Genomic DNA, 22,865 nt, shown 5'->3' on the forward strand with positions numbered 1-22,865 from the left:
TTACAGTTCATTTTATGCGAATGTCCCTATTAAGTTGCATTATAGTGCTATTGTGAAAATCCCTATGTAGTTGCATAATTGTGTTGTAATTGCAATAATCCCTATTTTGTTGCAGAAACTGTACAAACATGTTGATATTGCAGAAACTCTTAACACTGTATAAACTGTTAAAATCACTGACAGACTGCACTGTATCAGAAATTCTATTAAAATGCCGACCAAAAATAGAGAAAGGATTAGAGAAGTGTCACAGCCATGTTTGAACTGGCAACCTCCTCCACTAAAGACAAGCATACTATCACTGAGCTGTACCTCCATGGTAGTTAGACCCCGATGTGGGCTACTTTTGTCTAAATTATTGAGCAGAAGTTAGTTCCCAGCACACCACTGGAGGAGAGAGGTAATTTCAGGTCATGCACCCCACCCATACATTGGGGCGGGACCATAGGTGCGGTTAAAAAAAAAAAAAAAAAGAGCTAAGGTCAAAATTGATCCATTAATGTCATGATTGGCAAGCCAATGCACACGCAGTAACACTACACAGGCACAACCAATCTCATGAAACGTCCTGTATTCATGTGTTTTAGGCTGTGACAATGTGTGCAGTTGCCCATGTAAAGGTGAAAACAATATAAAAGTGTCATGGCTGTGTTTGGACTACACTTGAAACATGGGCCTGATGATGGCTTGGTTTCTCCAAATTCCCAGGCTGGAATTTGATTGCAGCAACACACTGGAGGAGAGGTTATTTCCCTGTTTTTAGTGAGTTCTTCCTGGAAGGTGCTGGAGTCCAAAAGAAAAAGGAAATAAAAGAGGGATCATGGGGATTGGATCCAGCAACCTCCTGTACACTAGTTCAGCTCTCTACTGATGGAGCTACTCCAGCTGAGTGAATAAAACAGCAGATTGGAAATTAATGTCATGAGAGATCATGCACTTGTGTGTTTGCAGGAAACTGATTCACAGTTTAGACCCCCCCCCCACCTTGAACATGTCCCCGATTGTTTTCGACATATTCCCCAGTGTTTCCTCAATTGTCTCCCTATTATCCCCCATTTCTTTCTCTTTAGTGACGCATGTTTTGAAGCGTTTTTCATGAGGGTGGGACCATATTTGTGGTAAAAAAAAAAAAAAAAAAAGGTAAAGTCAGAATTGATCCAACAACCTAATGGTTGGGAATCCAACGCTCAAGCTATGATGCCACACAGGCACAGAAACTTCTGCAAAATGTCCCTTACTCACGTGTTATAGGCTGCGACAATGTGTGCAGCATCCCATGTAAAAGGTGAAGTCAATATGAAAGTGTCAAGGTCGTGTTTGGACTAGCAACCTCCTTCACTTGAGACGACCATGCTATCACTGAGCTGTAATTCCATGCAAACATGGGCCTGATGACTGCATGGGTACTCCAAATTCACAGGCTGAAATTTGATCCCGGCAACACACTGGAGGGGTAATTTTCCTGTTTCTAATGAGTTTGGAACCATCGGCGACGATTCATGTTTTTACCAGAAAGTGCGGAGTCCAAAAGAAAAACAAATGAAAAGGAGTCTTGGTTGGGATTTGATCCAGCAACCTCCTGTACACTAACCCAGCTCTCTACCAATGGAGCTACTAAGAGTGAGTGATTACTGCAGGGGATTTGACATTGATATCATGAAATACCCTGCACTTGTGTATTTGCAGGAAATGGATTTACAATATAGAAAATAATATATTCTATCATTATTTAATCAGGGTAAATTCCTGGCTGCCCAAAGAAACGTTGAGAGAGGGTTTCAGCCCTGCAGCACCCTCGATATTGAAGCAATATTTTGGAAAGACCCATATAGTACGAGGAGCACACAGAGAGACGGACAGGAAACAGACGAATTAAACTTCCTGTGATTGTACTGTTGAGAAAAACGTGAATTTGGAGGCAAAAACGTCCAAATTAAAGCTTCTATCTGTGACATAGGGGTAGTATAAGTACCTATGAGTCCAAAAGTGTGGCTTTTGTGAAGAAAGGGAGAAATTTGGAAAATTGGCGAATTTCAGGAGACAGAGGCCTCTGACAGAGGCCAGTATGCAGCTAGGCTAAGACCTCTGGCTATTTTCACGGAGGATGGGCGGGCCACTTACAAGCCACTTGAAAGCCAATTCAAGCCAAGATGGCCGCCTCCCTGTGCGAGTGGGCGTGGCGCTCCAAGTGAGTTTTGGGGTTGTCCTGATGTCCCCTCTCACTGTGCCGAGTGATTCGGGCGTACGCCCAAAAACGGCCCTATTTTTTTGAATTGGGGTCCGCTTCCAGAGGGCGCTGTGGAGCCATTTTGTTGTGGGCGTGTCCCATTCGTCCAATATCATAAATTTTTTCGCTGCCCCAATGCCTCCGCCAATTTTGGTGAGTTTTCGCCCACGTTCAGCGGGTCAAAAACGCGATCATTTCCGGAGAAAAAAAATAATAATAATAATAAGAAACCACCCAAAAACAATAGTCCCTTGCCAGGACTGCGTCCGGCTCGGGCCTAAATATAAGGAGAACGGAGCGAGATAGAGGCATGGTGTAATATATTTTTTGGTTTGTTATGATGAGTGGAAGACATCTGGAAAGTTTCGTGGAAATCGGACAAAATAATTTTTTTAGGGTATAGGCAGGTGGCGCTATAGTGATGTGCACCGTGAAGTAATTGATCTCTATGGAATCAGACCGTAAGTGGCCTTCTGTCAGCCAAGTATGATCCAGACTGGATAGAGCGCGCGCCTGCGAGGTGGTGTCAAATTTACATGACAAAACGTGTTTTTGGGGGGGCGCCATTCGAAACGGGGGGGTCTGAGAGAAAAAAAAGTCAGGTATTTTTTGTAGCCCCGTGTCAGGAGAGTCTGTTTAAACAGGTATGGGCTTATTCTGCTGAAAAACCAGGGACTAGTTTGTTGACACACAAGGCAGGTCCAGATAGACTCCCAAATAAAAGTCAAAGTCACGCCCACATCTTAGAAAATATGACATGACTATAACATATTTTTTGCTTTGCAAAAGTGTCTAGAACATGCTGGCATCATTGTATTAAAAAGATTCAAAAGTGCAGTTTTCAAGGTATGGCTGGGGGGCGCTATCCTGGGAGCAGGCTACACATTAATGGCTTCATTCTGTTCAGTTTCAGGTGGCGCATTAGTGACATGAATATGAGCTCTGTAGGTTTATGCCTGTGAGCGTGAGCTTTCTTGGAAACAACGTGAAATCTACGCGTTTTTTGCCGCGTCGTTACGCGGAGACGGTGAAACTTTTTTGAGAAACGCTGGGCAAATATTGAATTTCAATATGTCTAGACGCGCTGTGCCAAATGTGATCTAAATCCGACGAAAAACCAGGGACTAGTTCGTTAAAACGTAAAATGAGTTTAGACGATGTCCGGGTTTGAAGCCAAGATGGCCGCCTCCCTGTGCGAGTGGGCGTGGCGCTCCAAGTGAGTTTTGGGGTTGTCCTGATGTCCCCTCTCACTGTGCCGAGTGATTCGGGCGTACGCCCAAAAACGGCCCTATTTTTTTGAATTGGGGTCCGCTTCCAGAGGGCGCTGTGGAGCCATTTTGTTGTGGGCGTGTCCCATTCGTCCAATATCATAAATTTTTTCGCTGCCCCAATGCCTCCGCCAATTTTGGTGAGTTTTCGCCCACGTTCAGCGGGTCAAAAACGCGATCATTTCCGGAGAAAAAAAATAATAATAATAATAAGAAACCACCCAAAAACAATAGTCCCTTGCCAGGACTGCGTCCGGCTCGGGCCTAAATATAAGGAGAACGGAGCGAGATAGAGGCATGGTGTAATATATTTTTTGGTTTGTTATGATGAGTGGAAGACATCTGGAAAGTTTCGTGGAAATCGGACAAAATAATTTTTTTAGGGTATAGGCAGGTGGCGCTATAGTGATGTGCACCGTGAAGTAATTGATCTCTATGGAATCAGACCGTAAGTGGCCTTCTGTCAGCCAAGTATGATCCAGACTGGATAGAGCGCGCGCCTGCGAGGTGGTGTCAAATTTACATGACAAAACGTGTTTTTGGGGGGGCGCCATTCGAAACGGGGGGGTCTGAGAGAAAAAAAAGTCAGGTATTTTTTGTAGCCCCGTGTCAGGAGAGTCTGTTTAAACAGGTATGGGCTTATTCTGCTGAAAAACCAGGGACTAGTTTGTTGACACACAAGGCAGGTCCAGATAGACTCCCAAATAAAAGTCAAAGTCACGCCCACATCTTAGAAAATATGACATGACTATAACATATTTTTTGCTTTGCAAAAGTGTCTAGAACATGCTGGCATCATTGTATTAAAAAGATTCAAAAGTGCAGTTTTCAAGGTATGGCTGGGGGGCGCTATCCTGGGAGCAGGCTACACATTAATGGCTTCATTCTGTTCAGTTTCAGGTGGCGCATTAGTGACATGAATATGAGCTCTGTAGGTTTATGCCTGTGAGCGTGAGCTTTCTTGGAAACAACGTGAAATCTACGCGTTTTTTGCCGCGTCGTTACGCGGAGACGGTGAAACTTTTTTGAGAAACGCTGGGCAAATATTGAATTTCAATATGTCTAGACGCGCTGTGCCAAATGTGATCTAAATCCGACGAAAAACCAGGGACTAGTTCGTTAAAACGTAAAATGAGTTTAGACGATGTCCGGGTTTGAAGCCAAGATGGCCGCCTCCCTGTGCGAGTGGGCGTGGCGCTCCAAGTGAGTTTTGGGGTTGTCCTGATGTCCCCTCTCACTGTGCCGAGTGATTCGGGCGTACGCCCAAAAACGGCCCTATTTTTTTGAATTGGGGTCCGCTTCCAGAGGGCGCTGTGGAGCCATTTTGTTGTGGGCGTGTCCCATTCGTCCAATATCATAAATTTTTTCGCTGCCCCAATGCCTCCGCCAATTTTGGTGAGTTTTCGCCCACGTTCAGCGGGTCAAAAACGCGATCATTTCCGGAGAAAAAAAATAATAATAATAATAAGAAACCACCCAAAAACAATAGTCCCTTGCCAGGACTGCGTCCGGCTCGGGCCTAAATATAAGGAGAACGGAGCGAGATAGAGGCATGGTGTAATATATTTTTTGGTTTGTTATGATGAGTGGAAGACATCTGGAAAGTTTCGTGGAAATCGGACAAAATAATTTTTTTAGGGTATAGGCAGGTGGCGCTATAGTGATGTGCACCGTGAAGTAATTGATCTCTATGGAATCAGACCGTAAGTGGCCTTCTGTCAGCCAAGTATGATCCAGACTGGATAGAGCGCGCGCCTGCGAGGTGGTGTCAAATTTACATGACAAAACGTGTTTTTGGGGGGGCGCCATTCGAAACGGGGGGGTCTGAGAGAAAAAAAAGTCAGGTATTTTTTGTAGCCCCGTGTCAGGAGAGTCTGTTTAAACAGGTATGGGCTTATTCTGCTGAAAAACCAGGGACTAGTTTGTTGACACACAAGGCAGGTCCAGATAGACTCCCAAATAAAAGTCAAAGTCACGCCCACATCTTAGAAAATATGACATGACTATAACATATTTTTTGCTTTGCAAAAGTGTCTAGAACATGCTGGCATCATTGTATTAAAAAGATTCAAAAGTGCAGTTTTCAAGGTATGGCTGGGGGGCGCTATCCTGGGAGCAGGCTACACATTAATGGCTTCATTCTGTTCAGTTTCAGGTGGCGCATTAGTGACATGAATATGAGCTCTGTAGGTTTATGCCTGTGAGCGTGAGCTTTCTTGGAAACAACGTGAAATCTACGCGTTTTTTGCCGCGTCGTTACGCGGAGACGGTGAAACTTTTTTGAGAAACGCTGGGCAAATATTGAATTTCAATATGTCTAGACGCGCTGTGCCAAATGTGATCTAAATCCGCCGAAAAACCAGGGACTAGTTCGTTAAAACGTAAAATGAGTTTAGACGATGTCCGGGTTTGAAGCCAAGATGGCCGCCTCCCTGTGCGAGTGGGCGTGGCGCTCCAAGTGAGTTTTGGGGTTGTCCTGATGTCCCCTCTCACTGTGCCGAGTGATTCGGGCGTACGCCCAAAAACGGCCCTATTTTTTTGAATTGGGGTCCGCTTCCAGAGGGCGCTGTGGAGCCATTTTGTTGTGGGCGTGTCCCATTCGTCCAATATCATAAATTTTTTCGCTGCCCCAATGCCTCCGCCAATTTTGGTGAGTTTTCGCCCACGTTCAGCGGGTCAAAAACGCGATCATTTCCGGAGAAAAAAAATAATAATAATAATAAGAAACCACCCAAAAACAATAGTCCCTTGCCAGGACTGCGTCCGGCTCGGGCCTAAATATAAGGAGAACGGAGCGAGATAGAGGCATGGTGTAATATATTTTTTGGTTTGTTATGATGAGTGGAAGACATCTGGAAAGTTTCGTGGAAATCGGACAAAATAATTTTTTTAGGGTATAGGCAGGTGGCGCTATAGTGATGTGCACCGTGAAGTAATTGATCTCTATGGAATCAGACCGTAAGTGGCCTTCTGTCAGCCAAGTATGATCCAGACTGGATAGAGCGCGCGCCTGCGAGGTGGTGTCAAATTTACATGACAAAACGTGTTTTTGGGGGGGCGCCATTCGAAACGGGGGGGTCTGAGAGAAAAAAAAGTCAGGTATTTTTTGTAGCCCCGTGTCAGGAGAGTCTGTTTAAACAGGTATGGGCTTATTCTGCTGAAAAACCAGGGACTAGTTTGTTGACACACAAGGCAGGTCCAGATAGACTCCCAAATAAAAGTCAAAGTCACGCCCACATCTTAGAAAATATGACATGACTATAACATATTTTTTGCTTTGCAAAAGTGTCTAGAACATGCTGGCATCATTGTATTAAAAAGATTCAAAAGTGCAGTTTTCAAGGTATGGCTGGGGGGCGCTATCCTGGGAGCAGGCTACACATTAATGGCTTCATTCTGTTCAGTTTCAGGTGGCGCATTAGTGACATGAATATGAGCTCTGTAGGTTTATGCCTGTGAGCGTGAGCTTTCTTGGAAACAACGTGAAATCTACGCGTTTTTTGCCGCGTCGTTACGCGGAGACGGTGAAACTTTTTTGAGAAACGCTGGGCAAATATTGAATTTCAATATGTCTAGACGCGCTGTGCCAAATGTGATCTAAATCCGACGAAAAACCAGGGACTAGTTCGTTAAAACGTAAAATGAGTTTAGACGATGTCCGGGTTTGAAGCCAAGATGGCCGCCTCCCTGTGCGAGTGGGCGTGGCGCTCCAAGTGAGTTTTGGGGTTGTCCTGATGTCCCCTCTCACTGTGCCGAGTGATTCGGGCGTACGCCCAAAAACGGCCCTATTTTTTTGAATTGGGGTCCGCTTCCAGAGGGCGCTGTGGAGCCATTTTGTTGTGGGCGTGTCCCATTCGTCCAATATCATAAATTTTTTCGCTGCCCCAATGCCTCCGCCAATTTTGGTGAGTTTTCGCCCACGTTCAGCGGGTCAAAAACGCGATCATTTCCGGAGAAAAAAAAAAATAATAATAATAAGAAACCACCCAAAAACAATAGTCCCTTGCCAGGACTGCGTCCGGCTCGGGCCTAAATATAATTTATAATTGATCTGTAACATGAATAAGGTAAATGCTTTATTGATCTCACAATGAATAAAGGACCGTCCACTTTTTCACTCAGAGAAAGCCATTTTCCTCAAAGTCTCTTGGTATCGGTTAATATTGGATATCGGCAGACACCCAAACTCCAGTATCGGTATCGGATGAAAAAGCTGGATCGGTGCATCTCTAGTTACAAACACACTTTCCGTGGTGAAATGTAAGACTTACTAAGAAATTGCACTGTATTGCTTTGTAAAGTACCTGATTTGTCGTTCGCTCCACTCTCCACGAGGGACCTCAGGAGTCCACAGAGCGTCCGAGTGGCGTCTGTCTGTAGCACCTCCGCATGGAATCCAGCCGACAGAGACAGCATCTTCAGCAGGTTCACTGTGCTGGTCAGCATCATGGCCGTGGGGTGAGTGCTCTTTTCAATCAGCTCGCTGTCTAAAACAAGTGAAAAAGGAACAAGCTATTTTACAACCTTGTACTTTAAACTGAAGTCTACGTTCCCGCCTGTGCCCCGTTTGTTTTGTAAAGCAATTTGGTGAATAAAAAAATGCACCAACTGTGTTCCTTCTCCTCTGAAAAGAAACACTTAAGCATCCTGTTGATTCATAGACCTTTTAAAAGCTCGAAACTGTAGGAGGTATAGTCAAACTGTAGCTCCTAAACAGTTTTAAGAAGCCTCTTTATCTTAGTTATATAAAAACTCTCCGTTCTACACAGGCGTAGCGCAGAAATACTGTAGCAATAAAAACTCACCAACGTCGTCCTCTGTGTCCGAGTCCTCGGCAGGGGGCTGAGCAGCAGGAGGTGGTTCTGCCAGTTTCAGGTCGTACTTTCCCTCTTTGCCCATTCGATACGAGTTAGTGCTGCTGGTGTCCCACTGCACTCTGATCCAGCCGTCCTCTCCCAGCTCCCCAATGACCCGACCCAGACCGGGAGACGGGCCATCCTTAGTAAAAAAAAATGAAATAAATTTAACTTGGGGAAGGCTGCTCCATCCAGTTTAGTTTATTTACGACTTGCGGGAGAATTAGCATAAGGGTATATGAAAACGTAGAGGGAAAAACAGCACAGGCCTAAACATTTTAAGACATCATCATAAACATCACATGGTTACAGCGGACAAGAAATCATTTTTTAGTATTAACCTCTTAACCCCCACCTGAACAGAGCACATTTTCTCCACTTTGGCTTTGCCAAATCTGAAAACTTCTTTAAAAGTGCTGAAAATGTAACAAAAGAGCAACATAAACGTGAGGGGGAAAAAAGGATGAAAAAGTTACAAAAATGTGTGACGAAAACGCAACAAAAAAGCCACAAAAGAGTTACAGAAAAGTGACAAAAACCCATGAAAAAAAAAACACACACACACACACAAAAAAGTGTTGAAAAGGTGACGGAAAAGTGACAAAAATGCAAGAAAAAAGCCACAAAAGAATAACAGAAAACTGACAAAAATGGGTGACGAAAACGCAACAATGACAACAGTGACAACAATGCGAGGACATTTTTTTTTTTTAGATGAGTTTTGTTGCTCTAACCTTTTAGATTTGGGTAAAGCTTGGAGAAAATGCACTTGGTTAAGGCGTGGGTTAATTTATTTTTCTTCATTTATTTGATAGGGACATGTGTGAACAATACACATGTACCACAATACCACAATAATAGTAATACGTTAATACAATTATCCATAAAGAGATAAAGTGACCTACAAGAGGTACAAAGTGTGAAACCTTTTGATGAAACCTTTAGCTTAGCAAGATGTAGAGCAAAATAAGAACATTTCTTAATCATGTTAAACTGTTTCTGTTTTACTGACCTGGTCTCCCCACTTCCAGTCCACTCCCCTCATGACCCTGGTGCCGATCTTCATCATAGCAGCGAGCTCAGGCCCAGAGGCGGGCATAGGCGTCGGGGTGGCCTCTTTCCTGGACTCCTCTAAAACTGTAGCTGAACCTCCATGAGCGCAAAGATTCATGTCCTCCTCACTGCTGTCAGTGCTGGGTCCTACACAGAGAAATGAAGAACAAAAACTTTACTTCTTCAGACACTGACTCACCCTTTACTAAGGTTTACACAGCAAAAAGTAATTAACTAGATCAGTATAAACATCTCAATTTCAGCATAATAATCCAAATTTTAGTTGTTTTGACTAGTTAAGATTATTATTTCACTTGTTCTGAGATGTTTCTGACTCGTTTCGATACATTTCGTCCTTATTTCAGGTAATTTTCTTTGCCAATGGTGTAAGAAAATTGGTCTTATCTCATTGGCAATTTTACTTTCTTATTTCAAGCGAGATTTACCTTAAAACTGGTCTGAAATGTCCTCAAACAAGCAAAGTAAACTTGGTCCGATCAGGAAAAGTGTCTAAATGAGTGAAAACCGCTCAAAACAAGATATATTTCCTCAATTCAAGTCATTTAAGCCAATGCTTGATATTTACTTTTTGTAGTTTAGGCCTCTGGTTCTATTTTGTTCTGATTATGTAAGAACTACATAAATAACCATGTCTTACCAATGAGTCTGAGGATGCTCTGGGTTAGGGCCAGAACTCCAGAATTCAGCAACAGACTGAGGCTGTTGGAGCCATGTTTGAGCGACAGCATGTGGATCATTGCGAGGAGGAAACGGGCCTGAGGGATGGTCCCGAGGCTCGGTCCTGCCGGGTTCTCATTCGTGATGGTCTGCAGGGGAACAGGCTGCACCCCTACAGGGAGGAATTACGAACACAGTGTTAAGTTAATGAGCTGATAAAAGGCCACAGCGGTTTTCTCTCCAGTTTATGAATGTACCGTGCTCTTTGAAACGTGCGCTGGCCTCAAGCAGGATGTTGCGGACGTTCTGAATGGCCCAGGAATACAGCTTTCCAAAGGTGACCTCCAAAAGCATGCGGTTGAACGGTGGGATGAGATCGACATCTTTTAGACAGTCAAACAACGGCTCCCTGCAAACCAGAAGCACTACATTTAAGCAATCAATTCAAAACATGGGTGCAAATGGTTACAAATAGCAGTAGCAATAGTAGAGTCATTACATTGATATTTGACATTATCCCTGCTAAACTTTACTTACCCAATGTTGGTCCCCTCTGGTATGATCCTCTGCCAGCCACAGAGCATGGCATACTGGACAGAAGGCAGCAGAAAGCTTCGGGACGCCAACTTCAACATGGTGTCAATCCCCTCTAATCTGACCTCGGCCCTCTCCAACTGAAACAAAATGTGCCAATTACAAGCTGCATATCCAGGTTTTATTAGGTCAGTAACTTTTTCAATGTATGTACCTGTTTAAGAAGACATTTCCTCATCTTCTCAACATCTAGAGGCTCTTCTTTGAGTGCGAACTCCACGATTGTCCCCATGAGGCTGGACTGAGAGGAGAAGCCCTGCACACTGTGTTTGAGCCAGCGGTATTTCTGCACATTGCTCACAGTGTTGAGGAGCGGGTGCCACTTGTCCTGCTGTAAAACAATATGAACAAAAGGGTTGTTTTTGCTTGTGCAGCAATCTTAGCTAATGCTCCGTATTAGCCAGGAAGATTAGCCCAGATTAAACCGTTTCTGATGTCTGGTAATAGGATCCAACAAATGGGTAACAAGCTTAGGTTACAGTGGTGATATCAACATCAACATTACCCCGAAATAAAGTACAATGACAATTGAGGAAGGACCATGTAGTTAGAGGTCGACCGATATGGTTTTTTCTAAGGCCGATGCCAATGCTGACATTTGGGGATTTTTATTGGCCGATGCCGATATGCTCAGCCGATAATTTTGGACGATTTTTCCAAATGTCTGGTCTATAATGTTGTAAAAACATAAACACTTGGCCACTCCAGCAGTGGCCAATTTTATTTTATTACTTAAGGTGATTCAATCATACTCTCTGTCCCAGCCTTGATAAGTTGCCAATAGCATTAGCATACCACCCTTAGCCTTAGCATACAGTTGCTAGCCGTGGCATGTTGTGTGTATGAAAAATAAAATTGCGGAGGTCAAAACTAACTAAGCAATTGAATTCTTCAGGTTCAAATGATGGTGTAGGAAACTTGTATTTAACAAACTTGTAGCAAACCAATTTACTATTTCGATATTTCTTTGTTCCCCTGAGTCTCAATCACTTTCAATCCTGGAGATACCGGCTTTTATCGGTGATAGATTATTATTTTATTGGTGCCAATAGCCGATATAGTAAGATCCCCAAATACTGGTTGACCTCTACATGTAATTGCCATAATGACCACGTTATTTAACTTTTATGGACAGTGCAATGTTATTTTCAACCTTCAACCATAAAAATACAACACAATCAAGTAGCTGGTCATATAAAATGAAATGGTAAACTTGTCTCGGTTTGATTAATAAATAAAGGCACCTTAGCTGTTTTGCTGGTCGGTAACTTCCTGTCAGCAGGTGGAGGAGTCTGACTGACGTTTAGCTCTTCTTCATTGGTCCCTTCATTTTCTATCTTTGGCTCCTCAATGTCAGCAGACTCTGACTTTTTAGGCACTGAAATGGGAAAAACACCTAATTTGATCAGACTGTACAAAAAAGTTAATTTCATTCTTGATTAGGTTCGTGCCCCACCACGTTTTTTCCGTCTGTCTCGGATGAGTTTCTGTGCGATCCTCCTCCATCGCGGCTGTGAGCTCAGGAGCTTCAGTTTGGAGACTATGGACAGGTCATTGCTGACGGCGGGGCGCAGCTCGTTAAAGAGAAACCGAAGTCGCTCGATCACCGGAGCGCACACTTCCTTATAGGAGCGGCCCTGCTCCTGGTGTGTCTGAAATGATAATAAGCAAAGCCATTAGTATTGACTTTTAACACATTTTGAACAAGTCTGTGGCTTCTTACCTTGATTAAAGAGCATTTGGCCTGATAGACCATTCGGCACACCTCGATCACAGATTTAGGGAGAGACCTCTGTTTCCCCTGGTCCACTCCCAAGGCACATTGACTGACGAGCGAGAGGGCAACATGGCCTACAAGTGCAAAAGGTTTGACACTGAAGTAACAATCAACAAGGGCAGAGCCTCACCACAGCATTGGCCATCTCCCATATTCTTAAACAATTGCATATTGTGCCCTTGCAACTAATAACTAATTAACTATCCACTTTACCCATCCTTGTGGTGGAATAAGTTTAATTGCTAAATAATCTTAACAAAAAGTGCACTCAATGGAAAACAATATCTGAATAAGATAAAGCGATGAACAAGCCAGTAAACTCTAGTATGATCTCTATCTAATATGGTGAGAATATTAAAAAAAGGGCCCATAATGTTCAGTTTACAGCTCGTCAGAAGTTCACTATTCTCATTTGTATTGGAAAAATCGAATGTGCCATCACCAAGTCAGCCACAACATATTACATTCATGTGCAGAGGTCTGTTCGGGACAGGAGGTGTGGTTACCCAGGTCCTGATGCTTGAGCAGGCAGCAGAGCAGCAGACGTCCCACCTCCTCCACGGGGTGCTCCAGAGGGAACGTGATGGGCGTGATCAGGTGGTACTGCTTACAGCATCGCTCAATTTGGCAAAGGAAGTCCTAAAAATAGATGTGGATTATGATTTAGTTCATGCATTAGGCCTATTATCTTCTCCCCCGAGCCGATCCCTCTTTGTGTGTGTATGATATTTTACAACATCCACTCAAAAATATTCCTGTATAAATTGAGGTGAAGTAGAATTCTCCTGCGCTTTCCAGTTGGCTTTACCATTTTCAAAAGGGACATATCATGCAAGAGCTTATTTGAGCTTTTACCAAGTAGTTACACTGTTTCCTCATCATAAACGTGCCATGAGGGCAAATTGTTTATTGTTTCTTCTTTTGTTGCATCGTAGAAAGAACCTGGAAGTACTTCTGAGTAGAGGTCGACCGATATATCTGCCGGACGATATTTGGGGATTTTACAATATCTGTCGATCTAGCGCCAAGAAAACACGATATCTTCGGGACCGAAAGTAATAAGAGACTTCGAGACTTAGTTTCACTAAAACTTCGTCAATATGTACATGTCATTTTGAAGCACAGAATTCAATCGCTGAGCTAGTTTAAAATTGTATTTTTGATCACCGCGCAAAATACCGAGGCTAGCAACAATATGCTAATGCTAACGGCAGCACGCTAATGCTGGTGGGGCAGAAACTATGATTGAATCACTTAATGTAACAAAATTGTATTGGCCACTGCTGCTTTCAAAAAGTAGACTACAGACTTTGCATCACCTATTGTCGCAATATAATGTGCAGCCAAAAGATTAATGTGATTTCCATTTTTTTTGGTCAGTTTTGTTTGGCATAAAACGGTCTTCAATCATATCCTTGCCTCAATGTTTGGACAGGCTTTTCTGCACTCAACCTGGGTTTATCATGGCGGCATTTATTTCTTGGCGTGCCGTTAGCTAAAAAAGCACCTGTATTATCATGGGTAATTCTGCTGTCAGTGGAGAACGTTCCAACAAGCAACACACTAGATAACAAAAAGCGCAGTATTCACTCATCAAGTGTCCTTTCCACAGAGACACATTAATTAATTGATTCCCCAAAACAGCCACATCTGTGCATGCTATGTCCACTTTAAGACCAATTCATGTGATTTCACCCGACGTATAAAGCCAAAAGAACAAATATAGATCGCATCCTCCCAGTCGTACCTTGACAGAGTGGTCCTGAATGTTGTTGTCGGCGATGGCCTGTAGAAACGGCTGTGCGTGGTCGCTCAGTGTGATCCTCCTGGAGTAGAGTTTGGCTTTATCGGGAGTGGTCGTTCCCATTGAGCTGCAGTGGTCCTCGTCTTTCTCTTCGTTGTAGTTGTAGTGGATCTGACTGGTCTGCAGGCCTCCGGAGAATATAGAGGACTGAAGCCACGCTGTGCAGACAAAATGTGGGTGACCATTAGTGAGAGTCAAGGGGCAAAGAAAGTCACAAATTGTGGGGAAATGGAAGGGAAAGGACTCAAAGAAAAACAGGGATGTCAAACCAGCACTAAATCTTTCTCCCAGTCTTAGCATATTTAGATTAACCAATTTAAGAAAGGCAGGCTTATCTCATACAAACAAAGCAAGTGAGATGCATCAAACTTACTGGCACACTCTATTTCCATAGGAGACAGAGGCGTGCTCTTGGCCAGGTACGAGGCGTGGAGACCCAGGAGGAGTCCAAGGTTCCTCTCTGTGTCGATGAGCGGAGACGACAAACTGCTGAGGTCTGGAGTGGTCACCGTCTCCTGGTTTGGCTGAGCGAGACAAAAAACAAGGATGTAAACCTATAATTACTCACTTCCTTTCAATTCAACGTCAAGAAGAAGTTCATGCTTTCAGCCATTTTGTTCCTCAAAAGGGGTCACTCAGAAATTATTTGTCTCCAGCTCAAATCATGTTTGTTTACTCTTCTCTCACACTAGGGCTGGGTACTAGGGGTGTAACGGTACGCTAAAATTGTATTCGGTTCGGTTCACGGTTTTGGAGGGCTCGGTTCGGTTAATTTTCGGTACAAATAAATAAGAACTAACAAAATTTTTCTTTTGAAAAGCTGCCAATACACAATAGAATTCTTGCATAAAATAAATAAAAGTGACCCATTTGGGTGATATTTTAAATAAATTGCACTCTTATAATGAGAGTTACTGTAACTCATGAGAACCATGTGGATTCAACTCAACAAAAAGGCCACGGACACGGCTTTTTACTCTCGTCTACTCGCCAAACTACTGTCCTGATACTCTAGACTCACCAGACACAGTAAGAAGAGGGTTTAAATGAGAGTGAGGCCCAGAGTCCGCGCAGAGAAAACATGAGAGCTGCGCCCGGGACACAGGTGACATGATGCAACCGCGGAGGAGCCGCGCATGAGGCGGAGCACCGGGAGACAGACGGCCGAGCGGGACACGAGCGGAGAAGCACTCGCGCTTTGGATGAGACAGGGGGAAGGCGGTCGGTCTCTCCTGCTCATTCACTTCACCAGACTGCTCCGTTTTGGTGTTATATGTGGCGAAGTAGGCGGAGAGTGAGTGCGCGCTGGAAGAGCCTGTCCCCGTAACAACAACGCGTTGATTAATCAGTGAAACAACACTACGTAGTTTGCGTATAGGAAGAACCGGCTCTGAGCGCTGGTGTAACTTTTTGGCTGAAGTGCGGACGTGACGGGATATTGTAGCGAGGCTCAAGACTTTTAATCAAATACTTAAAGCCAGCGCCTGTAGTTTCTCTCGGCTACTCATGCAGCTTCAATGTACGTCACTCAATAGCGTCCGTGCGGAAACTCGCGTAGGAACTTTGTTCCGCGGCACTTAATATGACGCTAATAATAAATTTACATTATTTAATGAAAATAATACACCGAAACGGTACGCAAGTGGACCGAACCGAACAGGCCGAACCGAACGGTTCAATACATCCCCGTGAACCGTTACACCCCTACTGGGTACCGTTACATTTTTTTGATACCGTACATAACAGTACTTGGTTTCCGATACTGATACCTGAATACTTTTTTCGAAACCTACACTAAAAATATGTGTCATATAGAAACACAAAACAGATTAATATTGTTAATGTATTCCTTTTCCTTCCTTTTAATTTCTTTTGCATTTGTAGCATTTGTTTGAGGTGAAACAACCAAGAAACTACAAAAGGGCGGAAAAAACACACACAAGTTGATCTTATTTTCCCCCTCATTTTAAACACATTTCTTCGCTTTTGTTTGGCAAAATTTCCCTATTTTTTCCAAATTGTTTCCCTAAAATTACCACGTTGTTCCCATTTTTTCTACATGTTTTTCCACCCCAATTTTCACTACATTTTCCCCTGAAATGTTCCCATTTTTTCCCGGAGTTAGTCAAATTTTTCCACGTGTTTTCAATTTCTTTTCAACTTGTGTTTCAATTTTTTTTATTTTTTTGATAACCTACAGCATCAAAACTTGAATATAAAGATATTATATTTCTTTTCGGTTCCTGCTTTTATTTTCTCTATTTCCCCTCTATACACGTGGTACCTAAACCTTTTTTTTCTCGATACCAGACTGGTCTTGTTCAACAGTACTTAGCCCTATCTCACACCAATCAAAAACCTTAAAAGTCTTCTCTTTATTCTTCCTCTTTCTCCTATTTCCTGACAGCACTAACCTCAGAACCCTTTTACTTGTATGTTCGCTATCTCTTCTCTATTCCTGTACAAACATAAACATCTTCTGCTTTGCTCTGAGTTCATTTGTTAATTCATTAATATTATGAATCTTACCTCCATATAATGTCCAACACAGAAGGCCTGCATAGACTCTCTGGTGTCTTCAAACTGCAAGGCGGCCTCCAAAGCAACTACAGGGTCCTCTCCAGCAAACTGGGCTGTTAAAGACAATCACATTTCCATGTTTTATTCAATATTATAGCATCTCATACAGTAAGAGTGTGTATTGTAGAGATTACCTAATATACTGTTTCCACTCAATGACTGCGACTGAGCCTGGAAGTCCTTGATGTCGTAAACCTTCCCATCGATGACTGTCCAGAAGCCGCCATCTTTGTTGTGATTCTCCAGGTCAGCTTTGCGGATAAGGGACACCTCCTCGTTGTTCTTACAGCTCTGCCCTGTGAAGAATGACCCTGCAAAATCAGATAGAGTAACCCTAGTAAAAGAGCATAAGTTAAAACGCATGCTCTAGAGACTCCACGTTTACATGGGCTGCCATTGTCCGGAAATGTCTGATCATAGGCTTCCTTGGTCCCAGATTGCAAATGTTGTGCCATCACATTTAAATTAGCCATAATCTTTATTCTTTATAGTAGAGATATATGTTCATATACTTTCCTAAAATTCTGTATTTGGTTACATTTTACAAGATGCCTCATGGCGGGTGATTAATATTGTTATTTTCTTAGATGGCCATCTTAGATCGATTTGTTGCTATACCCATGATCCCAGGCCAGGCCAGATCCTCATTGTCGTCTCTCTCGTGTCCTGGGGCAAAATGATTGAAGCGGTCGAGATGCTCCAAGAGTCCAGCGAGGAGAGGAATGGACCCCGTCTCCTGCATCAGCCCCGCATCGATGGTGAGGAGGAGGATGATGGAGACCACCAACTCGGGCAACAGGACTCCTGACATGGAGATCATATAAAATGACCACACAATACTTATATACAACACATCCAGTTCAGTTAGTTCTCACGAACCTGTGAGATCCCCCTCGATGACGCGAGAAACCTCCGCAAAATGTCGGCGACCCGTGGAGGCAATGCTAGTGGCGACAGGAAGGATGTCTCCAATGTGAGTGCACAAAAGGGCGATGTACTTCTTCAGCAGCGACCCCACCCCTAACAGCTCCGGATCTGAAAGAAATCATTCAAAGGTTTTAAAAATGCACTTCAAACTACAAGGTTTTGGGTTTAAAGGTTTGACTTACTGTATCCGTTCACATTCTCTGTGCCGTTGACCCCGAGGTAAAGCTTGCTGACCAGAAGCCTTTGAAAGCGCAGCAGCAAGTCCAGAGAGGCAGAGCGCTCTTTGCTGACGTGCTCGGCCTCCAGGTAGTTAGAAATACGCCGTGCAACATCTTTTAACCTCGCGATGGTTTGAGAGGCAATGTTTCTGTATGAATAAAATTGTTAAGTTGTTAAGCAAAGTTCCTTATAATTCAGTGAGTCGCCTGGACATACCTCAACAGCTGCTGCACGAGCTGCACCAGAGGGAGGCTCTGTTTTCCTGCAGACTCGTAGATCCCAGTGTTAATAAGGTCCTTGTCCAACATGGTGCGACAGCGAATCATGGTGGATGCGTTGGCTTCTTGTTCATCGATCTCTTTTTCCTTCTGAGCTTCTTTTTTGGCTTCAATATCCTGTCATCAACAAGACATTACTGAGTGAAATGAGCTGCACAAAAAAAGCAGATGAATGAATGCCTGACTGTATGAACCTGTATCTCAGCAGTGATGGCGGCGTTCAGTGCAGACTCCAACCCTCCATCGGCCATCAGACTGCTGACCAACAGGTCGATCATGAATCTACGCCCCGGGCTTATACTCATCTCATTTCCAGAAGCTGAAGAGGATAATCCATAACAAACATGGATTTACAGCAGTTCCAACAGTCTATGAAGTGGCTGTAAGAGGACTCGGACTCACCAGCGTTGGGGAGCAGCGAGGATAAGGCCCTGGCTCTCTCCTCGGCCGTGGGCAGCAGGATGGACCAGCCGCTCTGGAGCACAGCCTGAGCCGCGGACTGGACCGTGTTGAGGACTCCTGCGTTACTCGCCAAAACAACGATCGTCTGCTTGAGGTTATTGAGCAAAGTGCTGCCGAGGCCGAGGCCCAACTCCTCGGGATCCACCTGGTTACTGATGGCGGCGTGGAGCTGGGAAACGCAGCGGAAAATGAGGTTTCTTTGGGATGTTGTTGTCACCTTTTTTTTTAATGAAAATGAATATTTTATAACCAAAATATGTTTCTTTTATTTTAAAGGACAACTAAACACCAAATCAACTTTTTTTTTAGCCGATAAACTGCATGAACATGTTTATTATAGTGCTCTCTACATGCCAGCTGTGTGTCGTCACTTTGAGCCGCCTGGGGTATAAAAGCCGTCAAGTCTCGCACACGCCGCGGCCCTAGTGAGTTGCAGTAGAAAGCGAGCGTCTTGAGCGTCTTTTTTATTTATCAAATTGTTACATCCCTAATATTGAATAATTAATGCTTTTGTTTATTTGAACTTTGGAGAAAGCCAGATGCATTCTATTTAAACGATTTCTGTGGGAAATAAAAGCTTTTAAATAACTTAAGATATATTAAAACTTGAGATTGAGAGCAGGCTAAAATACATTGTCTGAGCAAAAAAAAAGTGGCCACAAAGAAAACGGACACAAGCGCTAATTTTTTGTTCGACCACCTTTTGCTTTGATAACAGAATGCATTCCCTGTGTCATTGTTTGAATAAGCTTCTGCAATGTCCAAAGATCCAGTGTTGCATTCATTTTTCACCAAGATCTTGATTATGGGAGAGTTTGACCAGCACATCCCAAAGACTCTCAATGGAGTTAAGATCTGGACTCTGTGGCCAATTCATGTGTCATCTTGGAATATGCCCGTGCCATCAGGGAAGAAGAAATCCATTAATGGATTAACTTGGTCATACAGGATGTTCAGCTGATCTAACTCTTTGGACATAATAGTGTTGCTGAACCGAGACCTGACCAACTGCAGCAAACCCCAGATCATAACATTTAGTTAAATCCAAGTGACCAATTTTTATTTTGGTCAGGCAGAAGTCTAAACTACAAGATTAGTAGCTTTTATGCATAACAAATCCTTATGCAGACCGTTTTGGAGCTTTCACGGGGCATTGTACGATCAAAATAATTGCCTCTTGATATGTCCCTATATTACATGTTTGTTAAATATCGCAAAGCCCAACTAGGAATATAAAAAAAAAATGAAAAGTGTGTCTTTACCTGAAGCCTGAGCAGGTTGAGCGTGGCCACCACCATACACTCCTTCTCCTGGGGCGGGGGCCAGTCTGAGCTGCCGTCCATGCCCTCGCTCACCTGCCGCAGCAGCAGGTCCAGCTGCTCGAACGTCACGGGACACACGTCCACCACGAACGGGACACGCAGCCCGACGGACCACTCCGAGCAGGACGACCAGGCAAAACTCTGAGGATACGTCGCCAAAATGAGTCAAACTCTGGATAAGTTTGTGACTAAAGTGACATAACAACAGACGTGCAGTCACCTGTCCCGGGCCACAGGAGATGCCCACGATGTGTTTGGAGTTGAGTCCTGGAAGTGCTTTCGGCTGCTTCTTGTTGGAGAAGAGCGTGTCAAAGTGCTGTAGTTTATCATTACTGCCCCAACTGTGGACGTCTCCATCTTCAGTGAGGGCCAGGCAGTGCGTGGAGCCCACCGCGATGTCCACAACCTTCTTCCCTGTTTAGTAAAAGTCAGTTTTTGTTTTCAAAGTCAGTCTAGATAACTTGAATGAAATAGTACAATAGTAAAAACAACCCCTGTGCCTCTCTCCAAGACTTTAAGCTGAAACTCACCCTGCAGGCTGTCCAGGAGTTTGGGGTACCGCACGTGCTCGTCTGTCCCGTGTCCGAGGCGCTGGTTGTCTCCTTTGCCCCAAGTGTAAACCTCTCCGTCTTTAGTGAGCGCCACAGAGAACTGGCTTCCACAGCAAACCTTCACAATGTCCAGGTCCTGAAGCTTCTCCACCAGTTTGGGAGTCTTACAGCCGTCACTGCCTCCTCTGCCCAGTTTACCGTAGTCTCCGTCACCCCACGACCAAACCTGACCTGCAATTATGAATAAAAATATGAAGCTACATATTGCCATTATAATGATCATCTTTAATGGTACTGCGGTAACACTGCTTTGGAGACTCTGCTTGCCTTACATAGTCTAATAGTCTTATACTTGCATTTTACATCTTACAGTGGGGAAAAAAAGTATTTGGCCAAAATCCAATACAATGTCTATGTGAAACTGACCAAATACTTTTTTTCCCCACTGTATATTATCATAAACACAAACTATATAATGTTGATTAATTGAGTGAAGGGTGGGTTTCAAGGTGGGGAAGGCATGTTATTTTTATTTGTGTGTGTTTAGTGTTTGTTTGTTCTTAAAATTCAACATTTCAATAAAATATTTGTGATAAAAAAGATCAGTTAAAGTATCAGTTGTTATATTTGGGCGGAAGAAGTGACCTCCATGGGTTTAAGTCATTCAGACTGAAGCCGGGCTCAGCCAGGACTTTTGGATCTGTCAAACATCCTCTCACTCTGGGTCTTTAACCTCTTAATCCCAGCCTTAACCAAGAGCATTTTCTCCACTTCAGCTTTACCCAAACCTAAAGGTTTACAGCTTATAGGTCCAGTTAACGCCTTATTTAAAAAAAAACTGTTTTCATCGCATTTTTGTCATTCTTTCATGGCTTTTTTGTCGCTTTTTCTTTAGTCGTGTTTTTAATCAGTTTTTTATGTTGTGTTATTGTTGCTTTTCCGGCATGTTTTTGTCGCTCTTTTATAAAAAAAAATATATATATATTTGTGTAACACCAAACTGGAGAATGTGCTCTGTTCATGTGGGAGTTAAGAGCGAGGGCCACTGTGTGTTTGTGTCTGTTACTGGATCTTTATTTGGCAACAGGCTTTTGTCTGACTAGATGCAAAGCGTGTCGGTTTTAGATTATCGTATACAACTATTCAATAACGCCTATTTAAAACTGTTCCAACTAACATCAGGAACATTCCAGCACTGAGAACCTTCACTGGCTCAAACCTGCACAGCCTGAACATGTAGGTGTTTTACCAATAGTGTTTACCATTTCATTGTCTTTGTTTATAATGTCTGCTTACTGTTATTATGTGTTAATTTTCCGTTTAAATTTTACAAACCATTTCATGTAATTTCATGTCTATTGTGCTTGTTGTTCTGTGGGTGAACAGCAACCTGCCCTGGGAATACAGGTGAAAATTAGCACTTGTGGCTAATTCGGGCATATTTACATGTGGACTTCGAAGACTCATGTTAATTAATATGCACTGTACCATCTTAAATAGATAAATAAATAAATATATTCTTATTCCCCAGAGTCTGATTGTTAAGTCAGAATGTAGGCCAATTGTTTAAGGCAGAAAAATCTATTGGAACTTTTGGAAAAATCCTGGCGGGACTGTATATGCATCATACCATTTTCTGTCACGGCCAAAGTTTGGGCGTCTCCGCTTCCACAGGCGACATCCACCACCTTCAGGCCCTTCAGTGCAGTCACTAACATCGGCGTGGTCTGGTCCTCACTAGAGCCTACAACAACAACCACCCTCAATTACACCAGTTCTTCAGCCACCACAATATCTTGGATCATCGCTCGACTAAAAAAGGCTTTACCATGGCCCAGTCGCCCGTAGTTGCCTCTGCCCCAGGTGTAGAGCTCTCCGTCGGCTGTGACTGCGGCGCTGTAGGTGCTTCCACAGGCCACATGCACCACGTGCTTCCCCGCTTGTTTCCCATTGAAGGCTGCGATCATCATGGGCTCTTCCAAGAACCTAAAAAACAATCGTAGCCAATATGTGATGAGAAAACTGCTGAAATTACCAACCATGGGGGGTTTGAGAGAAACACACAGTTGCTATGACAACACCACTGAACTAAATACTGTAATATAGAGGAAACTTTATTGTATTATACACTGGTAATACGGTGTGCTGAACCTAAACCTGACCAACTGCAGCAGCAAATCATAACAGCTACTTAACCTCTTACCCCCACCTGACACGAGCACATTTTCTCCTTTTTCCTACAGAAGTGATCGTCACGTTGTCGCCGTGT

The 22,865-nt window shown here is 43.5% G+C and overlaps 1 protein-coding gene across 1 annotated transcript in view; it reads right to left on the bottom strand.

The window, feature by feature from the left end:
• herc2 (HECT and RLD domain containing E3 ubiquitin protein ligase 2) overlaps positions 1–22,865 on the bottom strand; it is a 66,166-nt gene that overhangs the window by 21,780 nt on the left and 21,521 nt on the right. Inside the window, exons 13-38 of the mRNA XM_079575623.1 lie at positions 22,425–22,582; positions 22,227–22,340; positions 20,576–20,827; positions 20,266–20,459; positions 19,986–20,186; positions 18,664–18,892; positions 18,456–18,580; positions 18,200–18,378; positions 17,947–18,131; positions 17,717–17,872; positions 17,456–17,641; positions 16,972–17,148; positions 16,787–16,890; positions 14,631–14,781; positions 14,201–14,415; positions 12,960–13,092; positions 12,400–12,527; positions 12,133–12,328; positions 11,921–12,054; positions 10,831–11,007; positions 10,620–10,756; positions 10,340–10,491; positions 10,063–10,254; positions 9,364–9,551; positions 8,301–8,493; positions 7,741–7,982 (exon numbers count right to left, since the gene is read on the bottom strand). Of these exons, the coding sequence (XP_079431749.1) occupies positions 7,741–7,982; positions 8,301–8,493; positions 9,364–9,551; positions 10,063–10,254; positions 10,340–10,491; positions 10,620–10,756; positions 10,831–11,007; positions 11,921–12,054; positions 12,133–12,328; positions 12,400–12,527; positions 12,960–13,092; positions 14,201–14,415; positions 14,631–14,781; positions 16,787–16,890; positions 16,972–17,148; positions 17,456–17,641; positions 17,717–17,872; positions 17,947–18,131; positions 18,200–18,378; positions 18,456–18,580; positions 18,664–18,892; positions 19,986–20,186; positions 20,266–20,459; positions 20,576–20,827; positions 22,227–22,340; positions 22,425–22,582 (4,498 nt within the window). The remainder of the gene's footprint in view (positions 1–7,740; positions 7,983–8,300; positions 8,494–9,363; positions 9,552–10,062; positions 10,255–10,339; positions 10,492–10,619; positions 10,757–10,830; positions 11,008–11,920; positions 12,055–12,132; positions 12,329–12,399; positions 12,528–12,959; positions 13,093–14,200; positions 14,416–14,630; positions 14,782–16,786; positions 16,891–16,971; positions 17,149–17,455; positions 17,642–17,716; positions 17,873–17,946; positions 18,132–18,199; positions 18,379–18,455; positions 18,581–18,663; positions 18,893–19,985; positions 20,187–20,265; positions 20,460–20,575; positions 20,828–22,226; positions 22,341–22,424; positions 22,583–22,865) is intronic.

The sequence above is a fragment of the Gobius niger genome (genome assembly GCF_951799975.1).
Source record: "Gobius niger genome assembly, chromosome: 17".
Lineage (NCBI taxonomy): Eukaryota > Metazoa > Chordata > Actinopteri > Gobiiformes > Gobiidae > Gobius > Gobius niger.